Consider the following 23,981-nt stretch of genomic DNA (forward strand, 5'->3'; position numbering starts at 1 on the left):
TCGGCAATAGTTAACTAATGCCGTAGGGGAAAACCTGGCGGGGTCTTCATCTTAACATGCACTTCAAAAATAGCCAAATCTGCCATCAAAATCCATATATTTTACTAAGCTTTGACATTTATTTTATTATTATTATCAGAGATCAATAAAAAATAATTAATAAATTATAAAAATATATTTTTTTGATTTTATAATAATATAAAACTTAACAAAAATTGTAAAGTATTTATTATTTGCAAATTAAATCGGATAAATCTAGATTTCTATTAATATCCGGAGTGGACTTTTGACATAGTTTAAGAAAGTGTCGAAAAGTATGCAATAGGAATTTCAAAAAAAGCTTTCACTTAGGAGTGAGCTAATCAAATAGCACAAATTATCATACTGCATACTTTTAGGCTCACGAAAAGGTGTTTTTAAAAAACCTATGTATTTACACTAAATGATTTTTTTTTGCTGTGCAACGATTTTCGGGACTGTGATTTCTTGCGATTCCTGTCCCATGGGCACACGTGCTATTTGCTCACGTGTTTATGGAAATTGAGCAACGTATTTCAAGTATTTGGAGGAGCGTCAGCTCAAAGCGCCGTTTATTTGCCGACTCGAGACTCCAGGCTCGAGACGAGTGAAGGAAAAGGCAAGAAAAATGCGCATGAAAATTTCACTGATTACGTATTTGCCGAGGAGCAGGGAGCAAACAAGCCGAAGTGGGTGTAGGTATAGGTGTGGGTGTAGGTGTGTATGTAGATGTGTATGTGGATGTGGATGTGGGTGCCTCAAACTTTTCGGCAAACAAATATCTATTAGTCGCATTAGACTCGGCAGGATGCGCGGTGAGGAGTCTCCAGTCGGGTGTCTGGAGTGGGTTCTATATCCCCGACATGTGGTTCTGCCAGTGGTCAGAGTTCAATGCCGAGCATGTGCATATGCACGTGCAGATTAAAAAAAAAGGGACACAAAAAAGGGGGGTTTCCTCCGAGTCCGGGCATTGCCACTACAGTGAGCTGTCTGAATTATGCAAACAATCGGTGGTGGCGGACGGGGAAGCACTGTACTCTATGTGGGAGTCCCCCAAGTGTCGAAGATTGGCTTCGACCCACTTTGAGGGTTACATTATCCAGAAGGGTGTTCCTGATTTAAGTAAACTCTATCTTTTTTTCACATATTAATATATATACACATATTTACCTTGTGTAACAAGTTAACAAAGAACTTTATTCTAGGTCATAAGTCCAAAAACAGTGAATTACTCTTCACTTGCATACTTATTTAGAACCTGAAGCTTAAACATACATTAAATAATAAATATAAAAATATATAAAGTAATAAATAAATATATATATATTTCGCTTACAAAGACATATTGGCATATTGAATGTTTATTATATTCTCTTTTTGTGTCTACGATTTTATCCAAACATTTTTTTTAAGATTTGTAACCACAGAAATAATTTTAAATTAAAATACTACAAAAGGAAAAATCTCTTCAAGCAAAACTTTACCAAATTCAACAAAGTAAGGTTTTTCTGACCGTAATTATAAATTATTTTATAGGTATTTACTCACACGTAGAAACAGTTTTTATATATAATCCGACATTTTTTTTAGAATTAGTAACTTACACAAATAATTTTTAATTAAATTATAACTAAAGAAAACTCTTTTAGCCAAACTTTAAAAAAGTTAGGATTTTTTGACCGTACATTATGCAAAATCACAAAACATTTACTTATCTGTATGATTATCATACAAATTACCATTTGGCAATGTTTCATTGCAGTTAATGGCACTTTTAACACAAACAATGCCAGTTCCTTCGATTTTATGCGTTAAACTAGTGACCATTAATGCCATTAGCTGAGGGGCAGACAGCAAAACTCTGACAAATCAAAGGCTTTTGTCAATAGGAAGGACAGCTGGCAGTTAGCTGATTTGTTTTGGGAACAAAAGGGATCAAAGGAAGGGCAATTGTCCTATGTTGAAGGGGAAATCCGAAAATTTTATCAAATTCAGTTCCGAGTGAAAACTAGAACAGGCCTGATTAACATTTCAAGATGCCACAGAAACTTGTAAAAAGGTGTGTACAAGTATGCAATATATTTAAAATCTATAAGTCCGTTGGATTTATTTCAAAATATGACTGTAATTGTTTACAAGACCTTAGGGCTATAATCGATATAAAAACTGTGCACTTCTATTATGTTTTACAATTTTAGAAAATAAATTTTGTTTGATTTTGTTTCTTATATATATACATTTTTTAAAAAACTTGTAGGATGAAGAGTCTCTCTAGTTCGGTCTTTTTAAATTCGATTTATTTCCTGATACTTTGATTTCGAATCGCATACGTTTTGCCGCTTCAACAAAGGCGACTGGCACAGCTGCTGCTGTTGGAGCTCCTGGACCCGATCCTTGGCTGGTTGTGTCCCTTGTGCTCCTTGGGCTCCTTGTTGTGTCTTCTGCTCCTGTTGCCACTGGCCATAATTCAAATTTGCAGTTTTCTATGCTAATTCGTTTGATATCGCTGGAAAGATAGCGGCGCCCATTTTGGATCTGGCCACAGAAAGTGTGCCGGAAATTTATGCAGCACTGGCATATGTGGTATGTGTCCCCTTGAAAAAGGGGCATACGCAATTCAAATTTTGAATAAGGAATACGAAAAGTGGTGTGTGGTGTGTGGTGTATGGAGTGTGGAGTGCCGAATTCGAAGGACCAGCAGGCGACAAGTGAAATGTGCATGAAAACACGCGACATTTGCATTTGGCCTGACCCTCGAAGGCGTCGCCAGCTGTTTTCATTATGCCAATTTGTCTTGGCCATCCCATTCCATTTCATTCGATCCCATTCCATCCACTCTCGGCATAATTATGTAAGCAGCTGGCGGGCATGCCCATCCCCAATTGGGCCCCATTTCCGAGTTCGGCCATTTAAGCTGGTTTATGCCTCCAGTTTTATGGCCAAAACGACTGGCTCTTTCAGGTGAGTGCGTCTGGGGCAACACTTCCCGGCAAACGGCAGCCACTTGGCGTTTTGGCTGTTATGGCCACCTATAAACCGGCCAAAATAGCCGCCAATCCACACAGCCTGCAACAATGTATTAAAGGATGTGCAGGATACAGGATCTTTACAGCTGCCACGTCTTCGGTGCTAGCCGTATGATTGATTCGATTTTAATGCGTATCGAAATATATATTGTATTTCTTGGCTCGCTCGGTAATTAGTTGTAGTCAGTAGTCGGTAGTCGGTAGTCGGTAGTCAGTAGTTGCCAACTGGGAGACCGGATATCCTCTTTCAGTTTCAGTTTATGACGGCTCCTTCCGCAGAAACGACTTGGCCGAGCTCCAACATTCCGACGAATGCGATTAAAAATGAGTCAACAATGGTGCCGGAAATTCTCTTTTATTCCTGTCCAAGGAATTCTTTGCAACTAAATGTACATATTGAATTATCAGCACTTTACCAAAGCTTAATAAAAACTTATTGCTCAGGTACAAATAATTAAAGTATATATTATTATTGTTTTGTTATCTAAACTAAAGAAAAAAACAAATTCAAGTAAGAAAAAATAGGACATTTAGTTAGTTAGTTATAATTTAAAATGTACCTTGTACCATTATAAGTGTTATTTAAAATTAAATACAATACTTAAAATTTCTTTTGTATTTTCTTATGATGTAAATTTCAAGTAACATTGCTTCAGAACTTTTAGCTTCAAAAAATAACCCGATTTCCGGATTCTGTGGTGCTTGGACAGGGGAATTTAATTTGGGGCTTCCTTGGCAGATGCCAGTCAATCGTTTCAATATTATTCAATAACTTGCCGACGGGTGTTGTCGCCCTTTCCCAATGGCCAGATGTCAGAATCTCATATTCGTAAACAAGTTGATTTCGGTCCGCAGCTTGTGTCATTTATTCAGCTCATTTATTGATTCACATTCACATTGCGGCCTGGCAGAGGACACGTGTTTGCCTTCAGATATATGCCGGATATAGGAGATATAATAAAGAAGCCAAGACGTGCAGGACCAAAGCTCAAGTGACCATCGCACATTGAGGAAAACTATCATTGAAAATGGATTATTTGAAATGAAAATATTTTTGTACATCAAAATGGAAGTTTTCGGATGATATACTTTAAACTACTAACATCTCAAATACATATAATATTGAAATAATATTTTATTTGATTATAATATATTTTATTTTATCTTGGAAAGAAACTAAAAAAATATACTGATAGCTTTAACATCTAAAATACATATGCAATGTAAATGTTTTTTTTTTTATTTCAGAAATTTTTAATATTTTATTAGTCAGTTTCTCAAATATATTAATAAATAGTGATTTAACTTTTTCTGACATTTTTTTAGGGTTATTTTCAGTGCATCGAAGTAACTGGCTGTTTCAACTATCAATTTGCTGACAGCGTATTTTCCTCACGTGTCCGGGGGCCGAATCAATCGAGTCGCAAGTAAACTCATTAGGCCGAAGCAGGTGCTAGAAAGTAGGAGAAAATAGTGGGAGACTATGCACCATTTGAATGGCTCAGGCATAGAGCATAGCATATTTATTTGACTGCCACGACCCGGCGACTTGCGTCTTGAAGCTGAAACACTCAAAAACCAGTCACGTCAGCCAACCCCCTTTGGAGATTTCGATTCCCCCCCAAAAAAAAAAAATAGGAGCGAGCTGCCAACACACACAACATAGCGCAAAAGTTGAGCATAATATTTTATGAGGGCTTCTTGGCGAAATCTCCGTCCTGCACATGTGTGCACTGATTGCAGCAGTTCTAGTCCTGGATTTGGAGCTCCAGACTACGGATTCCGGACTCCGGATTCCGGGTCCCCTGGATCCTGAAACCCGAATCCAAGCCAATGATAAATGGCTCCAACATGCAGCCAGAAACTGCAGTCAGTCGGGGGCTGGTGTATCAAATTATGAAGAAATAATAATAAAATGTTGCAAAAAGACATCCTACAACTGTTGATGATAAATGAAGCCAAGGGCAAGTGCACATTGGGTCACCGAGCTCTGCAACTTCTCCCCTTCGACATAGAAGACATCCTTTTTGGCTTGAATTGCCAAAGCATTAAATACAAAAAAGGGCAAGCAAACCAAAAAAAAACTTTCAATAGCAAGAACAATTAATTAAAGTTTGCAAAAAGTCAAATAGTTTAGGACCTTTATAAATTTTGCAACTAGTTTTAGGAAGCACTTCGAGTCACTCTAATCTACAAATGGGAACTCGGTATGGTTCGTATGTCTTTTAGAAGTGAAAGATTACTTAAATAAATTGGTATTTACACCCAAAAAAAATCTGAAAGTTTTGTTTTATATTTTTAAATTTGGATAGCTTGGTATTGGTAATATTCTGTAACATGGATGCCTTTTATCATTATTTTTAGTAATAAGTAGTAAATCTCAAAGTACAATAATTCTCGCAAAATTAAACATTGACATAACGAGGTGGTGATCACAATTTCATAAAGCTGGTTCGAGTGGACTTCATTTTCAAAGCTAGGATTAGGAAAACGATGCCTAAACAAAATAGATATTTTGATATTTATTAAAAAAAAAATGAACGACATAATATTTGCATTATTTTCTTGGAGAAGATAAAATGATAATAACTAGATAAGTTATTTGATTATTTGCAAAACTTTTTAAATGATCATAATTAAATTATAACAGATTGTTTAAATCAATTCTGGAGAAAGTGTTTCCTTAAAAATCCATCCAAAAATCCAAACCCTTGACCCAGATAAAAACTAGAAGTCAGTTTGCATTGCTTAATATTTGTTGTCTCAATATTTATTTTCTCATTTGACTAGATAATGTTCCATCATAATGCGTTTTTTTTGTTCGGTTCATAATAATTCATTATATTGTATTTAGTTGATCGGTTAATACCATTAGCTTGCGCCGCATATTTGTATAATTTCGACCAGTCCCGGCGCAGTATACGTCCTCAGTCCGATTCGGATCGGATCGGATCGGGGGTACATATTGCGGCGGAGCCGTCGATTTTTGTATAATTAATATATAAATATAACATGTGAGAGTGTTTTGTCAACCGATCGGTCTGTTTGCATGGGTTTTCTTCTTTTTTTGTTTTTATTGTACATACAATACATATGTTATAGACGATATATAATATATGTAGAATTAAACGTAGGTAAATAATGTAACATACATAATATATGAATGAAGATTCATTTCTTAGGGGTACAATATACACATTCTCTATTATCAATAAATCGTGATTCCATTGAGAGTCGTTCGAAGTGTTTTCGTAGTAGTAGGTCTGACATGGTAAGTGTAGTAAAGTGTTGGGTTCTTGGAGTTGAGGGGATGGGAAATCGAACAGAGGCAAACGTTTTGGGAGGTGGTTAAGCTGGGATCATAGAATATATTCATTTAACACGCAATTAACAAATCTATTATTATGCAATCTTGCTAGTAAACTCAATCAATCAGTTATCAATCAATACGTATGGCATATAGTTATGAATATCTTTGTTTAGTTTTACGTTAGGTTTTGCTTTTTGTTTTCCTCATATGATTTAAAGTACTTTTTGCTTCAACAAAGATGATTTGCCTATATGGTTTACCTTTACTTTTTTAGTTTAGTTTGAATATAATTTCATTTGATTCACAACAATAACATTTGAATATGCATTTCCGTTTAAGTTTTCGTGTTCGCTTGGAGTTTTGAATTCATCTCTAAATTTATCGTTAAATCAATGGTATACATAAAGCTTAAAGTGTATCTGATGGCTATGGATAGTACCACTAACCATACAACATATAGACTGGTCATTTCATACGACGCATTTGGACACAAAAATTCGGACCGCGGAAGGTCCACCGCTCTCACAGCAGCAGGTCCATGCACTTCGTGTGCGTTCGGGTTTTTTACTCTCTCATTCTTATTCTCATTTTTATGCTCGCGCACTCATTGCACGAGTTCAGTCGTTCAGTCGCAGAGAGGCGCTTTTTGAAGAAGGCTGTCCTGCGCTTGAATTCGTCTTTGTATGTATGCGTGATCATGCATTCTCATACACGGGAGCATGTGTGCGTTTATTTCATTTCGGCGCATTAAGAATATTTTGTCTTTTGCCACTTTTCAAACTTGGTACCCTAAGAATATGGGCGTATTTACTATTGGGTTATAATATAAATATTTATATTATATGTTATAATATATTTTTTTAATATTTCAGCATACATTCTATTTTTGTTTACAAATTCAAATCAGTGGTAGCAGTAAAATGTTTTACATATATGTATGTATTCGAATTTATAGAAATCAGTCCACTGAGATGGGAACAGGGCATATCGCAGTCGTGTCACTTGAAACACCGACTGCTCTTCAGTGGTTGAGAAAACTTCAAACTAAATAAATTCTTGTCGATGTTTTGCGAGCGGTTGGTGCCTGCATACCCTACCGACGATTGCTTTTCAGGGGAGCGGGCTTTTAGGACACTTGTTTTAAATGTTATGTTTAGTGATCTTTGATTGATTTATTTTTTAATGATTCGCAGTGTTATTTTAATTGTCTTTAAACAAGTAATAAATAATAAAATACTTTTTATATTTTTGAAAATGTAAATGGAACAAATGATAATAATTTATTTTAATGATTATAATTTTAGATTTTAATTGTACCAATATCTTGAATTTTAACGAATTCTTTAAAGACAATTAAAATAACACTGCGAATCATTAAAAAATAAATCAATCAAAGATCACTAAACATAACATTTAAAACAAGTGTCCTAAAAGCCCGCTCCCCTGAAAAGCAATCGTCGGTAGGGTATGCAGGCACCAACCGCTCGCAAAACATCGACAAGAATTTATTTAGTTTGAAGTTTTCTCAACCACTGAAGAGCAGTCGGTGTTTCAAGTGACACGACTGCGATATGCCCTGTTCCCATCTCAGTGGACTGATTTCTATAAATTCGAATACATACATATATGTAAAACATTTTACTGCTACCACTGATTTGAATTTGTAAACAAAAATAGAATGTATGCTGAAATATTAAAAAAATATATTATAACATATAATATAAATATTTATATTATAACCCAATAGTAAATACGCCCATATTCTTAGGGTACCAAGTTTGAAAAGTGGCAAAAGACAAAATATTCTTAATGCGCCGAAATGAAATAAACGCACACATGCTCCCGTGTATGAGAATGCATGATCACGCATACATACAAAGACGAATTCAAGCGCAGGACAGCCTTCTTCGAAAAGCGCCTCTCTGCGACTGAACGACTGAACTCGTGCAATGAGTGCGCGAGCATAAAAATGAGAATAAGAATGAGAGAGTAAAAAACCCGAACGCACACGAAGTGCATGGACCTGCTGCTGTGAGAGCGGTGGACCTTCCGCGGTCCGAATTTTTGTGTCCAAATGCGTCGTATGAAATGACCAGTCTATATGTTGTATGGTTAGTGATAGTACCAAGTTGCGCTTGCCACATATGTAGTCTGGCCAGTGTTGGTTAACTTTATGTAAGCCTGGCAGCTCGCTCCAGGGTTGATTAACGTCACGTAAAGCTGGCCGCACACTCTAATGTTGATTAACCTTATGTAAAGCTGGCAGCTTGTTCCAGTGTTTGGTTAACATTATGCAAAGCTGGCAGCTCGACCCAGTGTTGGAAAACCCTATGTAAGGCTGGCAGCTCGTTTCAGTATTGGTTACCCTTATGTGAATTTGAGCCTTGGTTCGTAGAACGATGTATGGCGAAATTGCTTTTCATTTCCCTCGCTTACTGCCTACTACAGATTACATCAGTTTTAGTATATAGTATATATATATATATATATATACATATATATATATATGCTTCGTGTGTGTGTGTGTTTGTTTTTATGACTTGAGATTATAACCATTATCCCTATGCATATGTATGGGTTTTACTGTACGTACGATTCTGGTCTGATATCGATTAACTTTAACGTGACCGTATGGCTACAAGTAACGCAGATAAGTTGGTTTTTTATGCTAGGCTAGGTAATGTCATGTGATTATGGCTGTGGCTATGCGGTTTACAGGATAAAGGATACCTAGGACGCGTTGGCTATCGGTTCCTCCGTTGACGTGTCCATCAGATCCATCAGATCCATTCGTCTCGATCTTCGTTCATTTGTTCATTTGGCTTTTTACACAGTGTTCATCTCATCTACTTGTATCATCGTCTGCCACGTAATCTTCGCGCTCTTCAGCTGCTGCACTTAACATTATTGTCAACTAATCTTTACCTAACCCGACGCGGTGAACACGCTGCACAAGCTAGAGGGGGAAATTGCGGCAGACGCACACGAAAATATATATGCATATATTAGGGTTCAGATATATATCTATGCGTATTGTATAATATGTATATAACAAGAACGATTGGGTAAACCATGCACGAGGAATATCTACAGAAAGCCGCCGTCTTTCAAATCATTTGGGAGTCTCCCAATTCCATTTCCAATCCAGCTTAGTTGGAGTCCGTGTCCGAATCGCTGGGCGGAACCGGGGAGGCCGTCACCTTGGAGGCCGCCGTGCTCGGAGGTTCCTCGCGAATGGGACGCGTTGCCGCCAGATACGCGTTCGTGGACTCGCCGTGCGTGGTCTCGATGCCAACCCTGAAAGGCAAGAGATTTGCGGTTAGTAAATGTACTCTATTCACTGACTTCCTTAAATTTCGCTTAAACTAAGGCTTAACCGGAAGTTAAAGTGTATGTTAGGATAGTCAAGAAAACAATCACTTAGCTAACTCTAGCTGCCGGATAACTCTTAATGTTTATGTTAAGATATTAAGATAATTAACTTCATGACAAAATAATAGGTAAGTTTAACTTAAGCTAAAGCTTAACCGGAATTTAAAGTGTATGTTCGTTGTTTGTTTGTAAAATATATAAAGCTCAAAAGGTCATAAGGTCAATTTAATAAGAAAACATAGTATTTTTATATACTGCCAAACTAATTGAGTAAGCCTTATAAATATTTTATTTTGTTTTCTCATATTTTATTTAGAGTAAGGGTAAATGCTAAATTTTATAGAGCTCATTCAAAACTTTGTTCTAACCAAATAATGAATAGGATAATATTAGCTTTAAAATTAAAAACAATCAAATCGATAAGATCTAGGTAACATTATTAAATAACATTTTATTTCATTATTTCTTTTTACAATCTGTTCCATTTAATATTATTTTTTTAAATAATTAATAACATTAATAAAATAGTTTAAAACTAAACTAATTTCTAACCACAACGAATAAAATATTTTACAACTAAAAAAAAATACTTCTATCGTTAAGCTGGTTAACCATTTCAATTGAATGATTGGAAGTTACTCACTTGTACTCGTGCCGTGCCAAGTAGCGGACGTACTTCTCCGGCGGCTCATCGGCATCCGAATCCTGGACACTCACGGAGCGCACGGTGGTATGCGAGACCTGCGTGGCGGGCATAGTGAACTCCACGAAGGCGTATGGCGCCAGTTCGCTGGGGATCTGGTCGTACGAGGTGAGGGCCATGCGGCAGACCAGCTGATGTGTGGTATAGGCACCTAGCCAGAAGAAGGGCCAAGGTTAATATACAGTGTACCCATTTGATTGAATTTGGTTAAGCCTTAAGTTTATATTTCAGCCCAAAAAGGTTACTTGCCAACCCAACCCGCCTGGCAATACTAACTTGGTATAAATGAAATTGATTTACAAAGATAGACATCTAACATATGTATACTCACCCTGACCCTCCTTGGGCAAACGAGGACATCGCCACACTATGGCCCGATGATGATGCTCGTACTTGGCCTGTCCGGAGGTGACCTCGATCAGTGACTCCTGCAGCGTGTCCACGGCGCCCAGGATACGCTCGATGCCCTTGATCTTGCCCGTTCGCCGATGTGCCGACTTCACGGAACCATATCTGCTCCAGCCCCAGGGGAAAGAAATGTTATTAGATGACCAGAAGTAAACTAGAAGCACTAACCATACAACATATAGACTGGTCATTTCATACGACGCATTTGGACACAAAAATTCGGACCGCGGAAGGTCCACCGCTCTCACAGCAGCAGGTCCATGCACTTCGTGTGCGTTCGGGTTTTTTACTCTCTCATTCTTATTCTCATTTTTATGCTCGCGCACTCATTGCACGAGTTCAGTCGTTCAGTCGCAGAGAGGCGCTTTTTGAAGAAGGCTGTCCTGCGCTTGAATTCGTCTTTGTATGTATGCGTGATCATGCATTCTCATACACGGGAGCATGTGTGCGTTTATTTCATTTCGGCGCATTAAGAATATTTTGTCTTTTGCCACTTTTCAAACTTGGTACCCTAAGAATATGGGCGTATTTACTATTGGGTTATAATATAAATATTTATATTATATGTTATAATATATTTTTTTAATATTTCAGCATACATTCTATTTTTGTTTACAAATTCAAATCAGTGGTAGCAGTAAAATGTTTTACATATATGTATGTATTCGAATTTATAGAAATCAGTCCACTGAGATGGGAACAGGGCATATCGCAGTCGTGTCACTTGAAACACCGACTGCTCTTCAGTGGTTGAGAAAACTTCAAACTAAATAAATTCTTGTCGATGTTTTGCGAGCGGTTGGTGCCTGCATACCCTACCGACGATTGCTTTTCAGGGGAGCGGGCTTTTAGGACACTTGTTTTAAATGTTATGTTTAGTGATCTTTGATTGATTTATTTTTTAATGATTCGCAGTGTTATTTTAATTGTCTTTAAACAAGTAATAAATAATAAAATACTTTTTATATTTTTGAAAATGTAAATGGAACAAATGATAATAATTTATTTTAATGATTATAATTTTAGATTTTAATTGTACCAATATCTTGAATTTTAACGAATTCTTTAAAGACAATTAAAATAACACTGCGAATCATTAAAAAATAAATCAATCAAAGATCACTAAACATAACATTTAAAACAAGTGTCCTAAAAGCCCGCTCCCCTGAAAAGCAATCGTCGGTAGGGTATGCAGGCACCAACCGCTCGCAAAACATCGACAAGAATTTATTTAGTTTGAAGTTTTCTCAACCACTGAAGAGCAGTCGGTGTTTCAAGTGACACGACTGCGATATGCCCTGTTCCCATCTCAGTGGACTGATTTCTATAAATTCGAATACATACATATATGTAAAACATTTTACTGCTACCACTGATTTGAATTTGTAAACAAAAATAGAATGTATGCTGAAATATTAAAAAAATATATTATAACATATAATATAAATATTTATATTATAACCCAATAGTAAATACGCCCATATTCTTAGGGTACCAAGTTTGAAAAGTGGCAAAAGACAAAATATTCTTAATGCGCCGAAATGAAATAAACGCACACATGCTCCCGTGTATGAGAATGCATGATCACGCATACATACAAAGACGAATTCAAGCGCAGGACAGCCTTCTTCGAAAAGCGCCTCTCTGCGACTGAACGACTGAACTCGTGCAATGAGTGCGCGAGCATAAAAATGAGAATAAGAATGAGAGAGTAAAAAACCCGAACGCACACGAAGTGCATGGACCTGCTGCTGTGAGAGCGGTGGACCTTCCGCGGTCCGAATTTTTGTGTCCAAATGCGTCGTATGAAATGACCAGTCTATATGTTGTATGGTTAGTGCTAGAAGTTAGTCATCGCCAGAGATGCTCACCTGAAGTGCTTCTCCACGCGGAACAGGTAGATCCAGCACTCGGGAATGGGGAAGCGCACCGAGACATCCTCGCAGGGGATCTGGCCCAGCTTGCGGGAGGTGAACCCGGGCACCAGGATGTCGGCCCGCAGCTCCACCTTGTTGCCGGTGACGCACCAGGTGGCCTTCAGCTGCAGCGGAAGTTCGCGATTCTTAGGCGGACGCACACGGAAGCGCAGCAGTTCAATGTAGTTGGCATCGGGCGGTTGGAATCTGGGGGGGAATGTCAATAGTTATGGTTTAATATCAGTTGTAGAAGACCCATTCATCAGTAATATTATTATTATTAATATTATCTTATGTTTTTAATTGTTAACTACGCGCTCGCTTTTGCCAAGTTTATTAGTTGTTCATTTGCTTAGGTGTTCATTTGCTCAACTGTTCATTAGCTTAGCTGTTCATTTACTTAGCTGTTCATTAACCTTACTGTTCATTTCCTCTTAGCTGTTCATCTGGTCAGCTGTACATTCGATCAGCTGTTCATTTGCTTAGCTCTTCAATTGCTTAGCTGTTCATTAGCCTTCTAGCTGTTCATTTGGTTAGCTGTTCATTTGCTCCTGTTCACTTGCATACTTGTTCCTATGTTTATTGATTTATTTAAGCTCTTGCTTAGCTTTTAAGTTTCAAATATTGGTTAATTATTTTTGTTTCTTGTGTTGTAAGAAGAATTGATTACTCTACACTCTAATGCCAATCTACATAGCACTTACTTGATGGTACGCGTTCTCTCGTACTCCTGCTGATTGACCACGCTGTGGAACTCGACGGCCTCCAGCCGGATCCACTCCTCGGTGGCCACCGGGATGATGTCGTGCCGGCCGACGACCTCCTTCCCCTGCCGCCACATATCGTTCACGCCCAGCTCGATGGTGGGCATGCCGGTGAGGAAGGCGAGGAAGAATAGTCGCACCCGGGCAATCTGCTTGAGGATCTTGCCCTCGAAGTCCTGCTCCACAGTGATCTCATCCACGGCGGTCACCTGGACCTCCTCCATCTTGTAGGTGAGTGCCCGCTCGCGCAGGGCTGGCAGCTTGAACAGTGCCTCCTCGATGCACACGGAGAACTGCTTCATGTCCTCGTAGTTCATCGATCCGATCTTAAAGAGCTGCGACGACTGCGGCGCATGCTCCACGGGCAGGCCCAGTTTCTTCAGGTCGCTGCCGAACTCCTTCACGCCCTCATAGTCGCCGGCGATGGCATATTGTGCAAACTTGGTCAGCTTATTGGTGATCCGTTCCGCCTTGGTCACCTGACCGGGCCGCACGCCGGGTCGCTCCTTGTAGAAGATATACTGCAGCTTCATCGTGAATATCTTGCCAAACTGGTCGTACTGCTGGGCCCCGATCTCCGACACGGAGTACGACGGCTGCAGGGGCAGCTCCTGGAAGGGCTGCTTGTCGCCGGCCTGGTTGAGCAGCTGCACCACCGGCACATCGTTCTGCACCACCAGGCGCACGAAGATCTTCTTCCAGAAGCGCTGCCCAGTGATCTTCTTCTTGTTGGGCTGACGCAACTGCATCTCCCAGCCGGGTCCCATGTAGTGCAGTCGCGGGAACTCCTCCAGCGGCTGCGACACATCCTCATCGTACAGCGGTGTCTGCGGCGTGTCCTGTGAGTCCGAGCGCTTCATGGCGGTGCCATCGGTTGCCGGTGGACCAGGTGCCGGAAAACCGCTCACATCCTCGAAGGGATTCACCGTGGCGGCCGGCGGTGATGCACTCTGTGAATGTGCCTGCGACTGCGACTGTGCCATTCGTGCCGGCGGCGGTGGTGGCGCCAGCTGGGGAGCCACACCGCCAATGCCCTCCGCCTTGGGCCGGATGACCACGCTGAACTCCTTGTCCACCGACTCCACGGAATCGGAACGTGCCGGCGCCTGCATGGCGTAGAACTCGTCGTCCTCGTTCCCGAATCCGTCGTCCGCCGCCGAATTGGTGTCCCCGAAGGCATTCGCCGAGATCGTGGACGATCCGAAAGCACTGTCACCCCAAGCTGCAAAATGGAACACCTCGGTTAACGCCAGTACACAATTACACTTCTAAAATCATAATATTAAATACTATACATATTAAGTTGCAGGACCTTATATTAAAATTATTTCATTAAAGTGGAAAATATGGGATGGGTTCTATTTATTTTAAATATATTTAAGTTGTTTCAATATAATTTAAATACTTTAAATATTTAAATCTATTCCGAAAGTGGAATATAGGTTAAATTAATTAATGCACATAGACTAAAAAGACATACTATATAGAACAGTTTTGTTACTTATATTATAATAATAAATGTTTTGAAAAATAAAAATTAAAAATAATTATTAAGTTTCTTAAGGAAGTTGAAAAAAGTTGATTATTCCTTAAAACGCATGATAAATGATTTTATAACAATCTAATAAAATAACCAAAACCTGGTATTCCATTTAAAATAAAATTATTTTTCATATCTGATTAACGTTAAAATTAAAATTTTATACATTTTTTTTATGATATTCTCTCCATTTAGTTTATAGTATAAGCGTTACGAAAAAATTTTTAAAATAAGCTTTTAAATTGTTTTTTGATTGCTATTTCCATAAGCTGAAAAACTGTGCATACATTTTCGGATTTCCGAACCGCCTGCCCAAAAAACTCACCATCTCCGCCCGTGGGCGTTATGGCTCCGGATCCCCCGAAGCCGTCCAGGATGCTGATGTTGTCCTTCTTCACCGAGTCGAACTTGGCCGAGAAGGCATCGAATTCGTCCGGCTCGGCGGCAAAGATGTTGGCCGCATAGCTGGGCGGCTCCACCCTTTCCGGTTGCGTTTCCGGTTCCGGTTCCGGATCGTCCACGGCAAAGATGTTGGCCACCACCACGGGAGCGAAGGCGGGCTCCTGCTCCTCCTCCTCGGGACTGGCAAAGGGATTGGCGGACAACTGGCCGCTGGCCAGACCACTGGTGGCCACCGGGAAGTCCAGTCCGGTGTCCATTTGCTCTGGCTCCGGCTCTGGCTCTGGTTCGTCCTCGGCCAGGACGACATGGGCGGTGGACACCAGCGATTCCGTTGGCGGACTGTGATCGGAGATGGGTGGATCGGTTTCCGGTTGCGGTTCCGTTTCCGTTTCCGGTTCGATTTGTGGCTCCGGCTCTTTCACTGGCTCCGGCTCTTTCACTGGCTCCGGCTTGACCTCCGGCTCATCCTCGTCATCGGAGCGGGGCAGATCCTCCACCGTGGTGATCTCGATGTCCGGCGTGGGCGCCCTCTGCCTGCTGGCCGTTTCCGGCGGTGCAGCCATGTGGTTGTTGGCCCCCGTCTGTCGCTCCAATCCAGTGGCCGCCTGCGGTTGGGAGGTTATGTCATGGGTGCTCTCGTCCGGTCGTATCAGCAGGGATGTAAATACCGGCTCATCCCGCGAGTTGCTGCCCTCTCCGTCTCCATGGCGTTCCTCCTGATCCCGCTGATGCCGCTGCTCCTCCTGTCCACCATCCTCCGGTTTCGCCGTCTCGGGCAGATCGTCATGCAGCAGATCCGGTTTGGGTGCTGGCGGTGCTTGTGGCTGCTCGAAGAGACTGAGTATGTCCTCCTTGGACTTGGGTGGCGGTGGCTTGGGCGGCCTGCTTGCCGTGGTGCCGAACATGTCCAGCAGGTCATCCTCTGCGGCTGGAGGAGCCGCAGCCACTGCCGACACCGGTGGTGGTGGTCTTTGCGGCGCCGCCACCTGCCCGGGGGGCGTGGGACGTGGCGGAGCGGGACGTGGCGGTGGTGGGCGTGGCGGCTGCTTTGCCGGTGTGGCGGGCAACGGAGCTGCCGCCTGTATGTTCGGCACTGCCGTGGGTACCGCAAACGGATTGTCCATGGGCACAACACCTGCGCCAGATCCAACGCCAGTGCCCATTAGATCCACCACTCCACTGGAACCGCTGTCCACCGACACGTCCAGCAGGTCGGCCAGCCCGGAGTCGGGAGTGGGACTGGGCGAGTGCAGATCCCGCATCGACACCGGACTGGGCGATCGGGTGGCCGGGATGCGACCCAACAGCTCCGAACTGGTCTCCTCCAGTTGACTGGACACCGTGCTAATCAGATCCTGGGTGCTCTGCGGTGGCGCCTGGGGGCGTGGCGGGGGCGGGTGTGCGTGCTGTTGCTGCTGCTGTTGCGGTGGCCTCTTGCCACCCTCGATGTCCTCCTCCTCGGCGGCCGACTTCAGGCTCAGCGCATCGTCCTCCGCCTCGATGGTGGTGCCGAAGAAACTCATCGCCGGATCGAGATCATTGTCACGGGCTGCCTCCGACTCCGCCTCCAGCGGTTCCGGCTCCGCTTCGAGATCATCGCCACCGAAGGCAAAGGGATTGGAGGCACCAGTGGCTAAATGGAAAGATTGGGAAATGTTATTGATTGGCAACAAGAAAGGAGGCAAATTGCATATTCTCATCACCATAAAAAAGTGAAATTTTAGATTTGATAAGTGAGTCTTGAAAATAAACTACAGTCAGTATTATAGTATAAGTAATAGTTCAATACTAAATAATATAATTCCTACACCAAACGTAGTAAGTCCAAATATTTTGTTCTCAATTTCAACATATTCCCTTCATATTCTATCAATCTTCACTTGTCTACACCTAAAAAAAAAAAATGAAAATTTAGTGTTAATATAAATATTAATTCAATACTAATTAACGTAACCCCTAAACTGTTCAGTCTCATTTCTATATCGAAGAGTTTAAAACTGAAGTTTGAGCCTTTATTTTAAAATCACATAAGTGTTATGTTGTTAATTTCGTGGTATTAATTTAATTCTCATCTTATTCAGAAATTTGTATACATTTATATATACTGTAACAATTATTTAGTGACTATTTTTTTATTGAGTATACAAAATATAAGTTGCATTGCCACATACCTGCTCCAAAGGGATTATCCGTACTAGATTCCGGCTCCGATTGCATGAGAAACGGATTGGCGGCCATGTCGCAGCCATCCAGGTCGTCGTCCATCAAGAAGGGATTCGCCATGATGTCCGCCTTTGCTTTTTCGAATTCGATTTGTTTATAAGAACTTTGGTTCTCTAGAGTCTAGAGTGTAGAGTCTAGAGTGTAGAGTTTAGAGTCTAAAGTCTAGAGTGTGGAATGTAGAGTCTAAAGCGTAGAGTCCAGAGTCTAGATTGTAGAGTCTAGAGTGTAGAGTCTAGAGTCTAGAGCGTAGAGTCTAAGGGCTTAGCGCTCGATCAGCTCGCTCTCTAGCAGCTTGATTTCCGTTTCGCCTGGCGCTAGATTCTCGGCAATGGAGGTGTCGAACGGGTCGATCTCGATGTCCTGGGCCGGCAGCGCCGGTCTGGAGTGCGTCGAGGGCGTGAGGACCTTGTCGCCCAAGCCCAGCTCCTGGGCGTCGCTCTGGACGTCTAGGACGTCGGTGGTGATCGCCGCAGTTCTTGTCTCCGGCAGCAGTTCGTCCTCCAAGAGCTTCAGCTCGGTCTGTCCCGGCCGCAGATTCGCCGCAATGGAGGTGTCAAATGGGTCGATGTCCTCCTCGGAGTCGCCGCCGCAGTTGGTTAGCCGCTTTCGTTCCTGGGCGGGTGTGAGTACCTTGATGTTGATGTTCTCCTCGACGGCCAGCAGCACCTCGGCTGGGACCGGAGTGGGTGGCGCCCTGGGATCGAAGTCCGGGTCGGAGAGACTGTGCCGCAGCGTGGCCGGCTGCGAGATTAGGTCCTTCTCGATGTGCTTCAATTCGATGGCACTGAGCTTCGCCTCGGGCACGTAGGACGTGTCAAAAGGATCGGCGTCCTCGGCCTCGCGCTCTCGCTCCTGCAGTGGATTACCGGATGGGGCGTAGTACGGCGTCAGTGGCTTCTTGTTGGCCCCCAGCTCGTTACCCGCTCCCAGGAGATCCGGTGCCGGCACCAGAAAGCCCACACTCTTCGCCTGGATGTTCAGGCTCAGCGAGGACTTGCGGCGGGTGGCGTCAAAGTCCGGCTGTATTTGGTCTACTACTTTCACCTGCGTCGGCTGCTCGTTGACTGCCTGATCCGCTCGTGGATCAAAGTCCGGGTCACTCAGGGAGTGCTTGAGTCCTCCTGTGTCTGAGTCTTTGTTCAACAGCTCGCGCTCCAAGAAGCGCAGCTCCGTGGCCTTGGGCTGCACCAAAGCCGATACGGCCGAGGTGTCGAAGGGATCAAAGTCCTCCGGCTCCTGGTCGACACTCAAAGTGGGTGCCAAGGGTGCGGGCACCACCTGGCTGAGATCGGTGGCACTGCCGGCGAGAAGATCACGCGTCGGGGCCGCTAGCGAGGATGTGCCAGTGGGCAGGGAATCCTCCTCGGCCCGCGGATCGAAGTCGTCGTCCTCCTCGAGTACGGTGGTCTTCTTGATCACCTGCTCCGCGTAGTTGGTGTTGAAGGGGTCGTCGTCGGGATTCTCCTCCTCGTCGTCCGAAACGTAGATGGCGCCGGGCACGATGTGGGGTCCGGTGGGCGGACGGACTGGTGGCGGTGGACGCTTGGGTTTACCTGGCGATAAAAAGACAATTGGGTTTGGGTTAATTGATTAGCTTATGACTTTTAAAGGCACTCAGATTATTGGTTGTGCTTATTTTAAGAAAGGCTGAGCTTTTTGCTTTTCAAATCACTATTAAAGGTGCCTGAAGGTATGCAAGAATTTATTTGGGGTCCGAAAGTCCGATTAATTCGCTTCAAACAACCACTTTCAATTTTTCACTGCATACTTTTAAGCACCTTTGTGAGTGGTTTTTAAACTCTAGTGATTTTTGTGGCAAAACAAGGTGAGAAAAACCAGTACATATTGCTAAGATCCACCCTAATGCCCAACATCTAGTTAGAACGATACATTTTGATTAGCTATATTAAAGCAATCGAAATATTTGGAAGGCCAAAAATTTTTGTTTACATGTTTGGTGGTATAGATTATATTTTGTTTTCAATTTAATCAAGTTTTTGTCATTAAATACTTGAATTTAAGTTGATATTTAGACATTTTCAACGATTTTCATTTTTTAACATGAATTTTTAAAGGGTGCTACATAAATCGCTGCGGTTTTAAAATCACTTATGGGTCTCATTGATAATAAATATATTGTTGCACATTTTTATATACCTTAATAAGTAATTTCAAAGCACTGGTGATTTCTGTAGACTCTTTCAACACTTTTGTTAGCCTTACAACCTTTAAATTCAGGTTTTTGAGAGACCTTCAAAGTACTCGAGTCTTGGGAGATTACTGGAACACACCAGATTTCAATAAAGCCCGACACAATAGAACCTTTTCGAAATGGAAATTCACCTTCTTCAGGCCTATCTTCTCAAGTAATCTTTTGGAGCAGACTTAAGCATTAGCAGAGGGACTTCTCACCTGTATCCGGTTCCGGTTCCGCTTCGAATTCGGCCCAGCTTCCTTCGCCGAATGCTTCAGTTGGCAGTTCCGCGGCGGGCAGAACCACCTGGCTAACGATGGTGACCTCCTCCCGTTTGGTCAGCGACTCGGCGGCTAGTTCGGCGAACTCGTCGTCCTCCTCGTCCTTGAGGGCATCGAACTCGGCGAGGTCTGGGTTAAGGAGCTGGTTGTCCGGATCCTGATCCGGATCCTCCTCGTCCTCCTCGTCGAGGGGCTGCTTGGGCTTGATCAAGTGCAAGTGCAGCGAGACACTGAGATCGATGGGGGCCGCGGAAAGATCGGGCAATTCCTCGTCAAGATCGTCGAGTAGGTTGTGCTGCGGCTCGGCGGCGGCGGCCGCTAAAAGATCCGCCTCCGGATCGGCTAACTCTACGCTCTCGCTAAGCAGTAGATTCTGGATGCCCTTGCGCAACTTACGCTTGGGATTGGCGAGGGCGACGGCGTGCTCGCGGTCGACGCGACCCGATAGAACCTCGACGGCGGCGCCGAGACTGACGAGCTTCTTGTTGCCCTTGCCCTTAGAGCGGTCGGCTCCGACAATGACCTTCTCGGCGTAGGCGGTGTCAAAGGGATCGGGTCCGTCGTCGGCTAATACGGGCGAGTCTGGGACGACGGCTAATTGTAGCTCTCCGCTGGTGATCGCCTCGATATAGTCGGTGGCAAAGATGTCATCGGCCTCGTAATCGTTGGCCTCCTCCTCCGACTCGGACAGGTGGACAACGGCCTCGGCTAGCTTGTCACGCTGCGCTTCGATCTGGCCCAGACGCTGACGCTCCTGCTCCTGCCGCTCCTGTTCGCGTCGAGCGGCCTCCTCCTCCTCCTGCTTCTTCTTCTCGGCGGCCGAGGGCAGGCGCTGGTAGAAGGACTCCTTCTTGATGCGATCGAGCTCGTCCTGGGTCTTGTGTAGGATGCTATCGACACCGGAGGTGAGTGCCTTGAACTTGGCCCACTCCTCGTCACCACCGCCTTGACTCTGCTCGCCGGTCTGTTGCTGACCCTGGCCCTGCTGATGATGGGTGGCAAACCCAGTGGCCTGTTGGTGAAGACCCGCTCCCGCTACCGCTCCTGCTCCTGCTGACGAACCTGCTGCCGCTCCCGCTGACGATCCCGAATGGCTGGCTGGTGGCTCGTGGTGGGCCTCAACGTCTGATGCCGCTCCGTCGGATTCGCCGGCGTCCGATTTGGTGGCCGCCGCCTCCTGTTTGGCCTTTAGGTCGCGCTTGTACTGCTCGAGCTCCTCCTCGGTGAAGAGCTCCTGATCCTTTTTCGACTTCTTCTTTTTCTTTTTTAGGCCCTTTGGTAGCTTAAGCATTATCTAATTGCGGAGACATCGAGATCGGTCTGCAAATAGGTCGTGAAACTCACTGACTCCGGATCGAACTGGAGATAAGGTGGTGGTAGTGATGGTGGTGGACGTGGACGAGGACGAGGACGTGGAGGTAGTTACGGCGGCTACGTAGGATTCAGTTTGGTTCTAGTTTTGGATGGGGTCTTGGAACTGCGGGTGGGAGGAGCAGACGGGGGGGGTATTATGTAAGCTATTGCTATATGCATGTCTCTCTCTCCAAAATCGAACCGGTATCTAAGCTGGGGTATCTAAAATCTGATGGTTTTATGGGTTTTATGATAATGCGAAACTACGGCTTGCCTCCCGCCCACTCACCGCCGCCTTTGTGTGGATGTTCCAGTCGTTATTGCTTAAGAAATTGAAAGGAAACAAAAGAAAACCCTAAGGAAAGTCCAGCAAAAACCTCGATTGTAGGGAAAATTTTGATACATATGTATATATATATATAAATATATATGTATGTATGTGTGTAAAGCGCTCGATTGTGTACCTACACGTGAACTTGCCGAATTGCCAGAGCTTTTCCACCACACCACACACCACCGAAAGAAAAACGCAACAACAACAGTTGAGTCAGTCAAAGCTCAGAAACCCACGCACACACACACTCTCACACACACACAACACACAGACACTAAGCACGCCAGTCGGAAAAGTTTCGCAGCCCGAAAAAGTAGGCAACACATTCAGTGGCCATTTATCTATTAAATATTTTCAGATTGTTTGTTTATACTTTTGACAATACATTATGATTGGCCGGTTGATTTTTTGGTTTGGCATAATAATAATCGTATTTATAACTAAAGTTTCCACTACTAAACCTTTGATTAAGGCTTTGTAATGCTTTCATTCACTTCTCCACATTTATTTCATAAAATAATGGTGTTTTTAAGGCGTATACCACTTTTCTTTCGAACAGATGAGTTTAAATATATATATATATATTCTTTTTTTCTTTATAGGAGTTGTAAAAAAAACTATTTTATGAGGAATTCATTTTGAAACTGACCTTTAAATGTAAATATCATCGAAGAAATAACTTTATTTACGAAGACTTGTAAGACTTGAAAAACGTTCTTGTAAATTGGTTTTATCTCGAAAGTTTACAAAATAGTCAGACATTGAATGGGTGTCTACGCCTACGTCTCTATTGGCAACCGAGACTTGAATAATACCTTCTTATTGGCGACCAAAGGCAAGAATTAAAAAAGGTTTAGTAATAGTACATTAAACTGCACGTTTTGTTTTGTTGAACTAAGAACAATTCATGTTAGAGAAGTTACTTTATATTCAATTTCAGATCATACCTTTTAGAGAACCAGGAAAATATAGTTGCTCAGATAAATGTCTTATGTGTGATGTGCGAAAGTTCTTAGATTGAGGAGAAGGTCTTTAGATTTGTGTTGACGCACTTCCGAAAGCTTGAATAGCTTTAATTTTCACACACAAGTCACTTGGCACATTGCCCAAGTAAAAGTTATTTGATCTTGATATTGAAAGCGTTTGATTGGTTTTTTCGCCAGCGTATATATATATATAAATATGCTTATATATGTACATACATATATATATAGAGAGAGAGAGAGAGAGGAGAGTAACACTTTTTCCTTTATGGTTTTTGGCTTCTTTATCGTTTTCGAATCGTAATCGAAACGGTAAATTTGCTTGACGGATGTAATGAATGTTCCAAAAGGCGAGGAAAATAGAAAGACGAATGCAGCTATTACGCTCTCTCTCTCTCTCTCTTTCTTTTATCTGAAAATGGGGGGCAGTAGTACCCTTCTTCTTCTTTCCCTTCTACATCTTTTTTGTTTCTCTTTCTACTTCCTCTTTCTCCTGCTTCCAAAATTGTGTTGTTGGGAAAAATCGATGATTCAGAGACGCACTTTTCAGGCAAGTGCGAGCAGGACAACGGATTCGTGGAAGTGAGATAGCACCCACGCACACCACTTCACGCACACACGCGCGCACACACACACACACACACACACGCGCTTACATACAAATGTAAAAATATAGAAATATGTATGTATGTACAAATATTGGGCCCCAAAAAATGTATTTTTCGTAAGCCTGATTTAAGCACTTTGAAAAAATTGTATGTTGCTGACTTTTCCCCAGTATTTTCCTGGTGGCATGTGGAAATTATGCAACTTACGTCTCACTCTTAAGCACACTTTTATCTCAACGAAGAACCCGATTCGTACGAGGCAAAAAAACACCGTTTCACTCGATTTTTTCTCCTTTCTTTTTAGACCCAATATTCTCGCAAAAAAATTGTAAATTAGCAAAGAGCAAACGCTTTTGGGGTTTGGTTTTAGCGAATTTCTTGGTATTTTCGTTCCGATTCGCTTCGGGGGCTTTACCTCTGATTTGAACTATCGGGAAATCTAGCACAGAATGAATAAAATGTCATGAATTCCATAGGAAGTGCTTTTCGCAGGCAGCGACGCCGGCAGAGGTTGTGGCAGCGCCAACGGTATATCCTGCAAAAGCT

The 23,981-nt window shown here is 42.8% G+C and overlaps 2 protein-coding genes across 7 annotated transcripts; both read right to left on the reverse strand.

Moving 5' to 3' along the window:
• Positions 1 to 8,430: 8,430 nt before the first annotated feature.
• Positions 8,431 to 17,742, reverse strand: LOC108140892 (protein stoned-B). Of its 2 annotated transcripts, XM_017263930.2 has the most exons (8): positions 17,631 to 17,742; positions 16,128 to 17,092; positions 15,383 to 16,064; positions 13,458 to 14,739; positions 12,709 to 12,960; positions 10,761 to 10,942; positions 10,370 to 10,580; positions 8,431 to 9,651 (listed from the first exon to the last, which is right to left on the reverse strand). In XM_017263930.2, exons 1-8 carry the CDS (start codon positions 17,740 to 17,742, stop codon positions 9,504 to 9,506), a joined length of 3,834 nt encoding a protein of 1,277 aa, XP_017119419.1. In that variant the 3' UTR covers positions 8,431 to 9,503. The 2 variants fall into 2 exon arrangements, with proteins under 2 accessions (XP_017119419.1, XP_017119418.1); XM_017263929.2 differs by having other exon boundaries at positions 15,383 to 17,092.
• Positions 17,743 to 17,936: 194 nt separating this feature from the next.
• LOC108140893 (protein stoned-A) lies at positions 17,937 to 23,918 on the reverse strand. Of its 5 annotated transcripts, XM_017263934.2 has the most exons (4): positions 23,643 to 23,885; positions 21,800 to 21,865; positions 20,095 to 21,477; positions 17,937 to 19,235 (listed from the first exon to the last, which is right to left on the reverse strand). In XM_017263934.2, exons 3-4 carry the CDS (start codon positions 21,446 to 21,448, stop codon positions 17,944 to 17,946), a joined length of 2,646 nt encoding a protein of 881 aa, XP_017119423.1. In that variant the 5' UTR covers positions 21,449 to 21,477; positions 21,800 to 21,865; positions 23,643 to 23,885; the 3' UTR covers positions 17,937 to 17,943. The 5 variants fall into 5 exon arrangements, with proteins under 5 accessions (XP_017119423.1, XP_017119422.1, XP_017119421.1 ...); XM_017263933.2 differs by lacking the exon at positions 21,800 to 21,865 and having other exon boundaries at positions 20,095 to 21,634; positions 23,851 to 23,918; XM_017263932.2 differs by lacking the exon at positions 21,800 to 21,865.
• Positions 23,919 to 23,981: the final 63 nt, after the last annotated feature.

This window comes from Drosophila elegans, unplaced genomic scaffold (genome assembly GCF_018152505.1).
Source record: "Drosophila elegans isolate 14027-0461.03 unplaced genomic scaffold, ASM1815250v1 contig_149, whole genome shotgun sequence".
NCBI lineage: Eukaryota > Metazoa > Arthropoda > Insecta > Diptera > Drosophilidae > Drosophila > Drosophila elegans.

Bases quoted from the DNA above. Each gene is read 5' to 3' on its own strand.
- LOC108140892 (XM_017263929.2), bottom strand. From the start codon at position 17,742: ATGGCGAATCCCTTCTTGATGGACGACGACCTGGATGGCTGCGACATG. The intron at 17,093-17,630 runs GTATGTGGCAAT...CTTTCCATTTAG, and splicing joins GGATAATCCCTTTGGAGCAG to CCACTGGTGCCTCCAATCCC. The intron at 12,961-13,457 runs GTAAGTGCTATG...ATTCCCCCCCAG, and splicing joins GAGAGAACGCGTACCATCAA to ATTCCAACCGCCCGATGCCA.
- LOC108140893 (XM_017263933.2), bottom strand. From the start codon at position 21,448: ATGCTTAAGCTACCAAAGGGCCTAAAAAAGAAAAAGAAGAAGTCGAAA. The intron at 19,236-20,094 runs GTGAGAAGTCCC...TTTTATCGCCAG, and splicing joins GGAACCGGAACCGGATACAG to GTAAACCCAAGCGTCCACCG.